The following is a 12,871-nucleotide window of genomic DNA, read 5'->3' on the forward strand; positions in this document are numbered from 1 at the left end:
TGACGGAAGCTGTCGCCGACGTTCCTCCTCCCCCCGCCGGAAGCTCCATATACTTCAATGGAGGTTGCTGTCGCTAGTCCGCGTACTCACGCGGACTAGCGAGAGTTGCGGCGGCGACTGTCGCCATGCGATTGAAACTTTCAATCGCCTGGCGACATCAGTGACGGGCGACAGTTCGGGGTGCGCGCGCAACGCCGCATACTTATGGGCGACCTGTCGCCGCAAGACGCGTGCGCCGCGTGTTGCGGCGACAATTGTAGCCCGTGAGTATGGGCCATTACTGTTGCTGCTTCATTGAGAGCTTATACTGAGTCCAAGATCCTGTAATAAGAGTATCAATCAGTGACATTCTGAATGTTTTGCCAAAGTTTCAGTGAATACTATATGTTATGTTCACCATGTCATTGTTGTTCCTCCATATAGTGTGTGTGTGTGTGTGTGTGTGTGTGTGTGTGTGTGTGTGTGTGTGTGTGTGTGTGTGTGTGTGTGTGTGTGTGTGTGTGTGTGTGTGTGTGTGTGTGTGTGTGTGTGTGTGTGTGTGTGTGTGTGTGTGTGTGTGTGTGTGTGTGTGTGTGTGTGTGTGTGTGTGTGTGTGTGTGTAGCAGAGCTGCAACGAGGGACTTGTGAGCTGCAAGGGGCTGGAGGAAGCCCCGGGTAAGTAGATCTGGGGGTAGCATAGATTGCCTGACATTTCCTTTAAGTCTAAGGGCTGGTTCACACTTGCTTTAAAAACGTATCCGTAGGTACTTTTTTTGTCCCGGACGAAAAACTGAGCCACGGATACCAATGTTAAAAATAGGAACAGTACACACTCAAGTTAAAAACGTATCCGCGTGCGATCCGCGGAATACGTTTTTAAACCCGGAACGCAGAGTCCGGTCTTGCAGCATTTTTCACAGACCCGTATACACGTACGGGTAGTGAAAAATTAATGGGGAAATGCGCCTCCCTCTTCACTGACATTTTGGGACACTGGAAACGGATCAGTTTCCAGTGTCCCTTGGTGAAGGATGGGGCCGCCATGCTGGAGGGGTTAGCAGCCAGGACAGGGGACTGCAGGCAAAGCGGCGGCCAGGGGGGGTCGCCTCCCCCCTCTGGCTCACCTGGGTGCCCCCCATCCCCGCTCCCCCTCCAGCTCGCACATAATGTAATAAATTGTACCTAAGTTCGGCGAGCCGGACACTTCCGCCCACACCGCTCGAGTCACTTCCTGCGATGCCGCCCACTGAAATACAGAGGGCGGCATTGCAGGAAGTGACGGCGAGTGGAGCGGGGACGGGGGGCACCCAGGTGAGCCAGAGGGGTGAGGCGACCCCCCTGGCCGCTACTTTGCCCGCAGCCCCCCATTGTGGCTACTGCCCCCTCTAGCAAAAAAACGAAAAAAAAAACCATGCAAACGGATCCAGAACGTGTGCTGCAAAAAAGGCAGCGTGGATCCGTTTGCGTTCCGGTCTTTGAAAAATCGGAGCCCGGACCGCGGATGCGTCCCGCACCCGGAGCTAGTGTGGCCCTAGCCTAAGTGTTTTTATCTGCATGGGGAACACACATTGGTCCTCAGTTTTCCTGTGCAGAAAGCGAGGGGGTGGGGGGCCCCATCCAAAGTTTCGCGGGGGTGAGGGGCCATCCAAAGTTTCGCAGGGGGGCCCTGTGATGTCTAGTTACGCCCCTGGTCAGGGCCCTAAGTTTGAAACCAGATTTTCTGCATTTTTGCAATCCATTTCTAATTGTTTGCGAATGCATAACTCAAGGACATCGGGTGTATAACCAATCATATATGGACATTCACATCAGTGTGATGCGACTGCAACTCTATTTTGCCCAATTAAATTTTTAAAGCTCATGTAGTAAGTATAGGAGTTCAGGTAAGTCGCATAGCAAATGACAGAGCTATGCAATTTTCTTGTGACCCAGCAATTTAAACTATTTTCCCTCTCCTCCATCGGAAAACGCAAACACAATCATATCTCAAAGTGTGCTTTGTAGGTAGAGGAAACTACAATTGCAGCACAATTGCAACTTCCAGTGTGAAACAGTCCTTATTGCGAACAATTTTGATTGAATCTGAGGCCCTGTTCACAGTGCTCAGTTGCATTGCAGAATAATATGGGGCTGTTTACAGCACTGCATTGTAACTGATCGTGTTACTCTAACTCACTGAATGCAGGCTTTGTATTCAAAGTCTATGTCCAGTCTCCATTGCAGTTCACACAGTCATTATAAACGCATAATGACATGCGCATTATGCAACTGCCCCCTGTGAACCTAGCCTGAATGGTTTATTGAACAAGAGTCAGAAAACTTTGCTTTAACTAAATCAAATACTATAGATCACCTTAAAAAACATTCAAATTATCATTTTAGATTCTATATGATCCATAGATAGTTTTAAGAACCTTGTATGAAAATCTACCGTACATCTGTACATCATTTAAACATACATCGCAAAACAAAGTACAGCATCTCAGCTAAGGGAAATAAAAGAAAGGCAACAGTAATAATTACTTAAAAAAACTTTGATATATTCAGCTGTGATAATTACACCAGATGTACTCCTGGGATGCCAGCCACAAAATTCAAAAGATAAAAAAAAAAAACTCTAGCAGACTTGAAATGGAACATAAGAAAATAAGTAACTCTTCTTGCATATAATCATTCTAGCATTGTACACACTCTCTTTGTCAGTATAATAAATATACACATTCTATACCTGGAAGGTGAGCATACAGCGCCTGTGGTGTAGAAATTTGTAAACCGTAGCCCTCTGGCAGCCATTGCATCCAGGTTTGGTGTATGGGAAGTAGGGTGTCCATAGCTACCCAAATCTCCATAGCCCATGTCATCAGCAAATATAAGGATAATGTTTGGAGGGGCAGAAGATGCATCAGCAGTGCAAAGAAAAGAAACAAGTGCAAGAGCAATCCAGGCAATCATGTTGGAGGTTTCCTTGCTGTTCTCAGGAAAGAGGGGTGTGAAGTGAGGACCTCTTCAGGTAGTCAGGAGGTCTGTGTCAGCATCCCTGGAAAACAGAACAATGACAGCACCACTTCTTCACTGCATGAAGATACCCTCACAAACAAACAAACAAACGCCTGTGTACAAACACATAACAAAGTGCACGAACTCCTGAAGGATGTTACAAGATAAGGCAGAACCATACTCAGGAGGAGACTGCTGCAAATGTCAGTCACACTGCACAGTAACACGGCTCTGCCTCTTTAGAAAAAAAACAACATAAACAGTCTTCAGCTCCTTTCCGAAGTTCTTTTGCTTTTCCTTGTGATTGCTGCTGCAAAGATTTTATAAAGCATTTCACAGTCTCTTCCTATTTCACAGTAATTCATATGCTGGTTGTCAGTTTCACTGAGCCAACCAGTTTTGCGTGCATTTCCTCCTCCCTGCCTGTGAAATTCTGCGCATGCTCAGTGTGTACTGGGCGTGTACTTAGGTAAACTAGCTATTACATCCACTACAGTACACGGCGTTGGACGGGGGATAATATAGAGTGGCAGAGCAGGGATACAGAATCTAGCTTTTTACAGATTTAGGTGCAGGTGAGGTGAGAGCGGAATCCCTGCTAGTAGTCTACTATTTATTTGTAATTTAATGTAATTTGTTTGTTTGAGTGGAGGCAGGTGGGTAGTGGTACAGATGCAGCTCTTCAGCCCTCACAGTCACATAAGGGGAAGCTGCAGCAGAGTGACAAGTGATATCTCCTACAGCGCCAGATGCATGTTTTTGTTCTGTAATTTTTGCTTAGTGCTGCCACGCAACCCTGCAGGGCTCATTGCAGGGCAGGGCATTACAGTCTGGCTAAAAACTACATAAAAAGGAATATCTGTCACACTAAATCACCTCTCCTTCCTACATGGGGGCACCTAATGATGGGAGACTGACAACATTCTGTTGATTTTCTGGAGAGTGTTAGGTGGATACATAGGCAGCTCTTCGCCCTGTAATTGCAGGCTTTCAGTGGCAGCAGTTTACATTATCAATGGTACAAGAAATTATACAATTGACAATAAAAACGCTAACTTGCTTTCAAACATTTCACAGCTGCGTCTGTGTAAAAGTTCCGCCTGGTAATTTGGGCTCCGTGTAATATACCTAGGGCAGTCAGAGGCCAAATTACCCGTCTCTCCTCATCTGGAGCTTGGCTTGTAACCCTAGATAATAGGTGAATAGAATAATATTTATTATTTATATAGCGCAGCGCTGTAAAGAGTATATTGTTTTGTCAGTTAACTGTCCCTCAGAGGCACTCACAATCTAATCCCTACCATAGTCGTATGTCTATGTATGTATCATGTAGTGCCTGTATCATAGTCTAGGGCAGGCATGGGCAAACTTGGCCCTCCAGCTGTTGAGGAACTACAAGTCCCACAATGCATTGCAGGAGTCTGACAGCCACAGTCATGACTCATAAAGGCAAATGCATTGTGAGATTTGTAGTTCCTTAACAGCTGCAGGGCCAAGTTTGCCCATGCCTGGTCTAGGGCCAATTTAGGGGAAATCCAATTAACTTATCTGTATGTTTTTTTTTAAATGTCGGGGAAAAAAACAGAGTGCCCGGGTAAAACCCACGCAGAGAAAGGGAGAACATGCAAACTCCATGCAGATAGTGACGGGGATTTGTACCTGGGAACCAGTGCAGCAAAGTGAGACTGCTAATCTTTATGCCACCATGCTGCCCACATTTACCACATATTCAGACTCAGCTTCATACTTGCTCAGATTGAAAACTCCAGGTTTATGTATGGCAAAAAAAACTATCCTGTGACTTGAGGTTCTGGTGGAGAATGCCCCAGAACCTCCGGCCTGAGGGGAGCCTACTGAAAAAGCAATGGCCTGGGTGTGAGGGATCGTTTGCAATCCTCAGTGCTCTGGTGCGCATTCTGGAGTTTTGGAGGATGTCCAGAGGTGGGAAAGGTTTTCTGATGATCCTCTCTGCTGATCTGATGATCAGCAGAGAGGACCAAAGACTGCCGGTACCAGAAACCAGCTCCTTCTGACCAATCGCCCCTACCGCCGTCCACACAGCAGACCTGTCACCTCAGGCCACCCACTCTGCTGTCTCTATGACGCAGACCTCTGTGATGCAGTCAGAAGCTGCTTTCACTGGCTCCTGATTATGTGATCAATGTAAGCCATTGAGAGTTGCTCACATTGATTACAGGGTCAGGAGTCAATAAAATCGTCTCCTGTCCGTCTCACAGAGCTCTGCTGTCATACAGGCAGCAGGGCGAGTAAGCTGCGATGGGGAGAGAACAATGTGACCAGCGGGCGTGACAAGAGCAGCAAGAATGGGCGGCAGTGGTGAGGATGAAATCTACGCCCTGGCAGCAATAACAGCATCAAAATGGCGTAGATTTCAATCACCAACGTCCGCAAGTGGTTAAGAAGGGCAGGACCACGGTTTCAAAGGTCTTCATGAGGATGGATGTAAGAGCCACGGCCTGAAGTTGTTGAGGTCGGAGACACCCTGTTTTCTAGGGACAGGGATGATGGTGGACCCTTCGAGGCATGCGGGGACCTTGCCCTTCTGAAGGGATTTGGCAAAGAGGTAGGTGAGAACGGGAGTAAGCTGCCTTGAGAAAGTTATCAGGCAGGCTGGTGACACACCGTCAGGGTTTGAGGCTTTCCTGGCATTCAGCATTGACAGATGACGCAGAATGTTGGCCATAGAGAGAGGTCTACAACACTGGATTCCTCAAGTCTTTCCCAAACCATATTTGTTTGGAACTACAGGTAGTCCCAGGTTAACGAATGAGATAGATACTGTAGGTTCGTTCTTAACCTGAATCTGTTCTTAACCTCCTGAGCGTTACGCCGCTCAGGAGGTTTTGTTACTTTGTGCCCGATTTTAAAATAATTGTCCCTAATGACTGTAAATCCTCTAGCTAGCACTAGGCTAGCTAGAAGAAGTCTCCGGCACCCCGCGATTGCCGCCGCTCCCCCTATATATACATTACCCAGCCTGGATCCAGCAATCGGCGCAGCCTCCCGGACAGCTCCGGTCTTCACTATGGGGAGGATCGCAGATGACGTCATGCGCAAACCCAATCCTTCCCATAGAGAGACTGGAGCTCTGCCGGTAGGCTGCGCGATCGCTGGATCCAGGGGGATAACGTATAAACAGGGGGATCGGCGGCGATCGGGGGTGCCCGACACTCTTACTAGCTAGCCTAGTGCTAGCTAGATGATTTACAGCCATTAGGGACAATTATTTATTTATGGGGGACTCCTGGGGCCACAGAGCAGTATGCCTGACACAGTGCCGGGCATACCACTAAGGAGGTTAAAGGAGTTATCAGGCTTTTTTAAAGAAAATAAGCGCTACTTACCCGGGGCTTCGTCCAGCCCCAAGCTCCCAGCATGTCCCTTGCTGCAGCTCCGCCGTCAGCCGTTCGCTGCCGCTGCCTCCCGGGGCCCGGCTATGACGTCAGGCCGACCTGGGGGTCAGCCTGTACTGCGTCTGCGCGAGCGGCGCTGTCAATCACCGCCACATGGACCGGAGCGTACTGCGCAGGCGCAGAACTACTACAGTTTACATTATTGATGACTTAATTTCTTTCTTTTCAGTCTAACCATACTGAGCTATCTATTAAAGAGGAAGATTACGACAGAGGACACTCCCTTGAGTCATCCTGTAGGTGGGTACACAAGGACTAAATGAGTCGCCAGTCTGCAAATAGATCCTGCATGTGACACTGAGCTAAAAAGGCATGTCATAGAGATGAAGTGATGTGTCACACTGCTGTATTGTTGCTGAGGAAAGGTGGACCAGGGATTATGGCAATAGATCATACTATGGATAGGATTCTGGCATAAAAGATGATGACACAGATTTACCACATATTGTTGCTAATCTTTATGGGACCTTGGAACACCTGTAGAAATGCAATAATCTTGCTTGAGGTAGCTCTAAACTACCAAACAGGTAATCTATCATTTCTGCCTTGAGGCTGCTTCCACACAGGGACGTTACAGGGGCACGTTAGTGCAGCCTGTAACGCTCCCCCAATGCACAGCAATGTAACACAAGTGGGCTGTTCACACTGCCCATGTTGCGTTACATGTAACGCTGCACGTTGTAGTGAAAGTGCAGCATGCTGTGCGTTCTAGCGGCTTTAGACGCGTTAGACTGTTTGCACATGCTCAGTGGGGGGCGGAGAGGAGGCGGGGAGATGCCGCTACAGTAGCCGCGCACATGGCTACTTAATATGCACTGCACTGGCGGCCGCTGATTGGCCGGCCGGACCACGTGATGCGGAGTGTCTCGCTCCGCATCACGTGGTCCTGCCGGCCAATCAGCGCCACCCTGGGAGACCTTATGCGGATAGAGCCGCCTAACGCGGCTCACTCTACCGTTCTCTCCCGCACCACCATGCGTTGCGTTAGGGGCACGTTATGCGACCATAACGTCCCCTAAAACGCAACGTCTTGGTGTGTAAGTAGCCTTACTGATTTATTGCACAAAATACACATATTACACAATACTCTGACATGTGAGCCTCTATACACAAATTCTGGTGGAGATTGAGGAGTGTTTTCAGGTGTATCCTGAGGTCATTTTGATCTTTAGATGTCGCAGAACATCAAGGTCAGTAGTTGTGCTTACTCCAACCACTCATACAATGCACAGTAGGGGCCTGGACACACCTACAAGTTGTTCTGATGTCAGCAAAGCATATTATTGTGTGATATACATGTGTGTTTTGCAGTTAGCATTCAGTTTAGATGCAGTGGGGGTGAATTCCCTGGGAGTGAGAGGTCCAACGCCCGCCCGCACTTCCCTCTAGGTATCACACGATTTTTTGGGGGCCCCAGCCAGTGAGAGAGACTGGGGCCCCCCGCTGTCGTGCTAACCAATGTGTGTCATTTTAAATGTCTTTTTTGCAGCTTCCAGTATGCGGTTGACAGGTGAGTGGTTAGGGAGGGGACCGTGTGAGAGATGTGCCTACACGGGGTCATGTTACAGGGACTGTAACAGATGCAATCCATGCAATCCAACCGAAGCCTCCCACCTGAATGCTAATTTATGCAATTCCTGCTAGATTAGGTATGGCAGGCAAAGGGTGTATGACAGTACACCTGATTGGCTGACTGGCGCCTGCTGACCAGATAAAGGTAGGAAATTGCTTTAGCTAGAAGTGAGCATGTGTGTGTTTTGCAGTTAGCATTCAGTTTAGAGGCATTCAGTTTAGAGGCAGTGGGGGTGAATTCCCTGGGAGTGAGAGGTCCAGGGCCCGCCCGCACTTCCCTCTAGGTATCACATGGTGGTTTGGGGGCCCCAGCCAGTGAGAGAGACTGGGGCCCCCGGCTGTCGTGCGAACCAGTGTGTGTGATTTTGATATACATGGACACCGGACAGTGCATAGACAGTACTGTTTGATGGGCCCACTTATGCACAGCATAACAGTGCACTCCGGCAGCACACTGCTGCATGGATTCCTAAGTGAAACACACTGCTATGCCATTCAGTGTAACTCAATGGACCAGCACCACAAAAGAGAGCACATATGGCACCCCCCAGAACATATTGTTATAAAGCTTATGTGTCTCTATATATTATGTTTTCTTTACACACATGTAGCACTACTACTCAGGCCCCATTAAAAAGCTTGCATCCATATTCAGGAGAGGAGATCTAGTCCAAGAATCTACATGGACTTGAGTTTGTTTCTCTGTATTTTCAATCACTCATTTAGGCACTGTGAATTTCTCTGACATTATTAAATTGCCTACAAACTACAGTATGGACATAAGAGAGATGAAGTATGCCAGGAATTAGACTGTGAGTTTGTCTGGGGGACACTGATTGGCATAAGTATGGTCTCTATAAAGTGTTTCTGAAGTTGTCCACACTCCATATACACATGTATTATTATTATTAATAATAATAATAATATTACACATTCATTACAATATTCGTACTAAGAATAAGCACTTAGACATCACAGGGTGACACAAGGCCAAACTTTTTTTTATGTTCACTTTAGTTGTACAAGAATGTATTTTACAGTGATGTGAAAAACTATTTGCCCCCTTCCTGATTTCTTATTCTTTTGCATGTTTGTCACACTTAAATGTTTCTGCTCATCAAAAACCGTTAACTATTAGTCAAAGATAACATAATTGAACACAAAATGCAGTTTTAAATGATGGTTTTTATTATTTAGTGAGAAAAAAGTTCAATTTCTGTAGTCACCCCCAGGCCTGATTACTGCCACACCTGTTTCAATCAAGAAATCACTTAAATAGGAGCTATCTGACACAGAGAAGTAGACCAAAAGCACCTCAAAAGCTAGACATCATGCCAAGATCCAAAGAAATTCAGGAACAAATGAGAACAAAAGTTATTGAGATCTATCAGTCTGGTAAAGGTTATAAAGCCATTTCTAAAGCTTTGGGACTCCAGCGAACCACAGTGAGAGCCATTATCTACAAATGGAAAAAACATGGAACAGTGATGAACCTTCCCAGGAGTGGCCGGCCGACCAAAATTACCCCAAGAGCGCAGAGAAAACTCATTCGAGAGGCCACAAAAGACCCCAGGACAACATCTAAAGAACTGCAGGCCTTACTTGCCTCAATTATGGTCAGTGTTCACGACTCCACCATAAGAAAGAGACTGGGCAAAAACGGCCTGCATGGCAGATATCCAAGGCGCAAACCACTTTTAAGCAAAAACAACATTAAGGCTCGTCTCAATGTTGCTAAAAAACATCTCAATGATTGCCAAGACTTTAGGGAAAATACCTTGTGGACCGACGAGACAAAAGTTGAACTTTTTGGAAGGTGCGTGTCCCGTTACATCTGGCGTAGAAGTAACACAGCATTTCAGCAAAAGAACATCATACCGACAGTAAAATATGGTGGTGGTAGTGTGATGGTCTGGGGTTGTTTTGCTGCTTCAGGACCTGGAAGGCTTGCTGTGATAGATGAAACCATGAATTCTACTGTCTACCAAAAAATCCTGAAGGAGAATGTCCGGCCATCTGTTCGTCAACTCAAGCTGAAGCGATCTTGGGTGCTGCAGCAGGACAATGACCCAAAACACACCAGCAAATCCACCTCTGAATGGCTGAAGAAAAACAAAATGAAGACTTTGGAGTGGCCTAGTCAAAGTCCTGACCTGAATCCTATTGAGATGTTGTGGCATGACCTTAAAAAGGCGGTTCATGCTAGAAAACCTTCAAATAAAGCTGAATTACAACAATTCTGCAAAAATGAGTGGGCCAAAATTCCTCCAGAGCGCTGTAAAAGACTCGTTGCAAGTTATCGCAAACGCTTGATTGCAGTTATTGCTGCTAAGGGTGGCCCAACCAGTTATTAGGTTCAAGGGGCAATTTCTTTTTCACACATGGCCATGTAGGTTTTGAGTTTTTTTCTCACTAAATAATAAAAACCATCAATTAAAATTGCATTTTGTGTTCAATTATGTTACCTTTGACTAATAGTTAAATGTTTCTGCTCATCAAAAACCGTTCAGTGTGACAAACATGCAAAAGAATAAGAAATCAGGAAGGGGGCAAATAGTTTTTCACATCACTGTATAATAATTGTACACTCTGTATTTAAAAAAAAATAATACGAACGATTATGTCAATTTGGTTTTAGAGAAGCACCTTGATGGAAGAAATTTGGGAATCCCTTACGCTACTTGACAAAGATCTAAGTTTTCCTCTCAAGCTATATAGTTAGTAGAGTATTGCATTGACCAGCACACTATAAACATATCTTTGTCCGAAACAGCTCCTGGCCAGTTTCGGTCGCCACCTGGTGACATATGGACTATCTAATCTCAAGGTCTGCAACATGAATGCTGCTGCTACATTCTAACCTCATTTGCACCTAGCCTGATGATGTTCTACGTAGGGTCTAGGGACTAAAGTTTCATATACAGTATTCCCAGTTATCTACATCTGTTGTCACTGCAATATTTACATTTTCCAAATAAAATAAGAAGTTTCATTGGATTCGTTTATAGTGTGCTGGTCAATACCATACAATACCTGAAGGGCCTGCTTGTGCTCTGGCGGACGGACCAATGCACCTGTTTCTTTCACTGACACAGTTTACTTAGCACATGTAAAATGTACAGAGCACTATCATTAGAGCGTAATCTTTAACGGAAATTAATGAATACATACCAATGATGCCTAGATAATCCTTTAAGGTATTTTTCACTTATATGGCTGAATTGTGTGCTTTACACAATAATGCAGTGGACATGGACTAGAAAATGATAATAATACTTCTGTGGAAAGATGACCTTGTTACAACTCTACACTGTACTTAGAAAAAAGACAAGGCATGCACTAGGTGTAAAATTGCAACAGAGTATTGTAATTTCTTCTCTTGAAACTAAATGTCCATCATATTCCAAAACTTTTGGACACCATTAACATAATTTGGAAAAAAAAATAAAACTGCAAGCAGTATGTAAATCCCATCTCAAAAAACTTGCAAGCATGCTAAGTGGAGCAACGAACTATTACAACTATTAATGGTTCAGTGCTTTGTGAGGAACCTGTTCTTATGTGGTAACAATCTATGTGGTCTACTTTACCTGTTCACAAGCATACATGCAATTATGTAGCTCTGTACCATTTAAATACCATCACACACCCTTATTTGTCACAACTGCATACTCCCAAACATTTGAAAGTAAGTAAGAGGGACAAACTGGAAAGATAACAGTAAGCATGCTGTAGTGAAACAGCAATTTAGAGGAGACTTTTGGGTGTGGCAAAAATACAACCTATGTTTAAACTATGTACGGCAATATTTTGCACAAAAATCTAATATGCTGTGCAGCCTAATTGTTTAGCATTCTGTATTACTGAACCCTCATTATAGTGACCCTCCAATACAGCACTCCCTATTCATAGACCTTAGTGCCCCCAGTTACAGTGCCTTCAGTTATGATTCTCCCAACTACAGTGCCTACTGTTACAGTGCCCTAAGTTACAGCATTCTCAGCTGCAGTACTCACAGTTATAGTGCCTTTCCCTCCCCACCACATTTTAGTGCCCTCAAATTATGGTGCCCCCCAAGTTATCAAGTTATAGCAGTGCCTTTATCTACAGTGCCCCCGTTATAGTGCCTCCTATAATAATTCCATTTTTATGTGCTGTGTCATCCCCCTTCAGAGTTGGCCTACTGGAAAGTGGCCGGTACATATATATATTTATTTCTCCTTTGTTCCACTGGCACCAGTGGGTTACATGATGACAGTTGCTGCTGCAGTCATGGAAGCCAGGACGCCTAGCAGGAAGATGCATCACATGCATTTGGTGCTGATTTTTGAAGAGGTGATCCACTTCACCCCTTTACTGTGGTACACACTCCGCATTGGGGAGCTACTTAAAACCTGAGCTCCCTGGCTACCTATACTGTATGCCACATCTGGCTACTTATACTGGGGGGGGGGGGCACATCTGGCTGCCTATAATTGGGGCTCCTGTGGCTGTCTGCCTAATACTGGTAATTTCTCTGGCTACCTATAATGGAGGTCACATCTGGCTACCTATACAGGGGGGCCATGCCTGGCTACCTATACTGGGGGTTTATATCTAGCTATTTTACTAGGGCCACAACGCAACAGTGTTCCTGAGTTTGGTAGATGGCCAAGATTTTCACCTCTTGCAGAAGCAGTAGCTATAGCTGATATTATGGACTTCTGCTATAGCTATTGCTTCTGCAAGTGATGGAAATCTTGCCTCTAGGCAAGTCCTAAAAGTACATCTCGTGCAGTCATTTAACTGGCGCTTATTATTTAAAATTGTACATAAATTATTGTCTTTTATCTGTAGCAAGAATCATTACTTTAATTATCTTCATACAATTGTAAATATGAGTGAGGGCA

General features: G+C 45.4%; 2 protein-coding genes across 4 annotated transcripts in view; one reads left to right on the forward strand and one right to left on the reverse strand.

Moving 5' to 3' along the window:
• ARSA (arylsulfatase A) overlaps positions 1 to 12,871 on the reverse strand; it is a 125,385-nt gene that overhangs the window by 82,771 nt on the left and 29,743 nt on the right. For 2 of the 3 annotated variants that reach the window (XM_068275866.1, XM_068275867.1), the window contains exon 2: positions 2,708 to 3,016. In XM_068275866.1, the coding sequence (XP_068131967.1) occupies positions 2,708 to 2,931 (224 nt within the window). In that variant the 5' untranslated portion in view covers positions 2,932 to 3,016. Of the gene's footprint in view, positions 1 to 2,707; positions 3,017 to 3,157; positions 3,398 to 12,871 lie in introns of those variants that run through there. The other variant, XM_068275865.1, reaches the window with a different exon arrangement.
• The window catches only part of SHANK3 (SH3 and multiple ankyrin repeat domains 3), a 597,458-nt gene continuing 588,050 nt past the window's right edge, over positions 3,464 to 12,871 (forward strand). Inside the window, exons 1-2 of the mRNA XM_068275859.1 lie at positions 3,464 to 3,551; positions 6,580 to 6,650. The gene's annotated coding sequence lies outside the window, so the exon portion shown is untranslated. The remainder of the gene's footprint in view (positions 3,552 to 6,579; positions 6,651 to 12,871) is intronic.

This window comes from Hyperolius riggenbachi, chromosome 3 (genome assembly GCF_040937935.1).
Source record: "Hyperolius riggenbachi isolate aHypRig1 chromosome 3, aHypRig1.pri, whole genome shotgun sequence".
NCBI lineage: Eukaryota > Metazoa > Chordata > Amphibia > Anura > Hyperoliidae > Hyperolius > Hyperolius riggenbachi.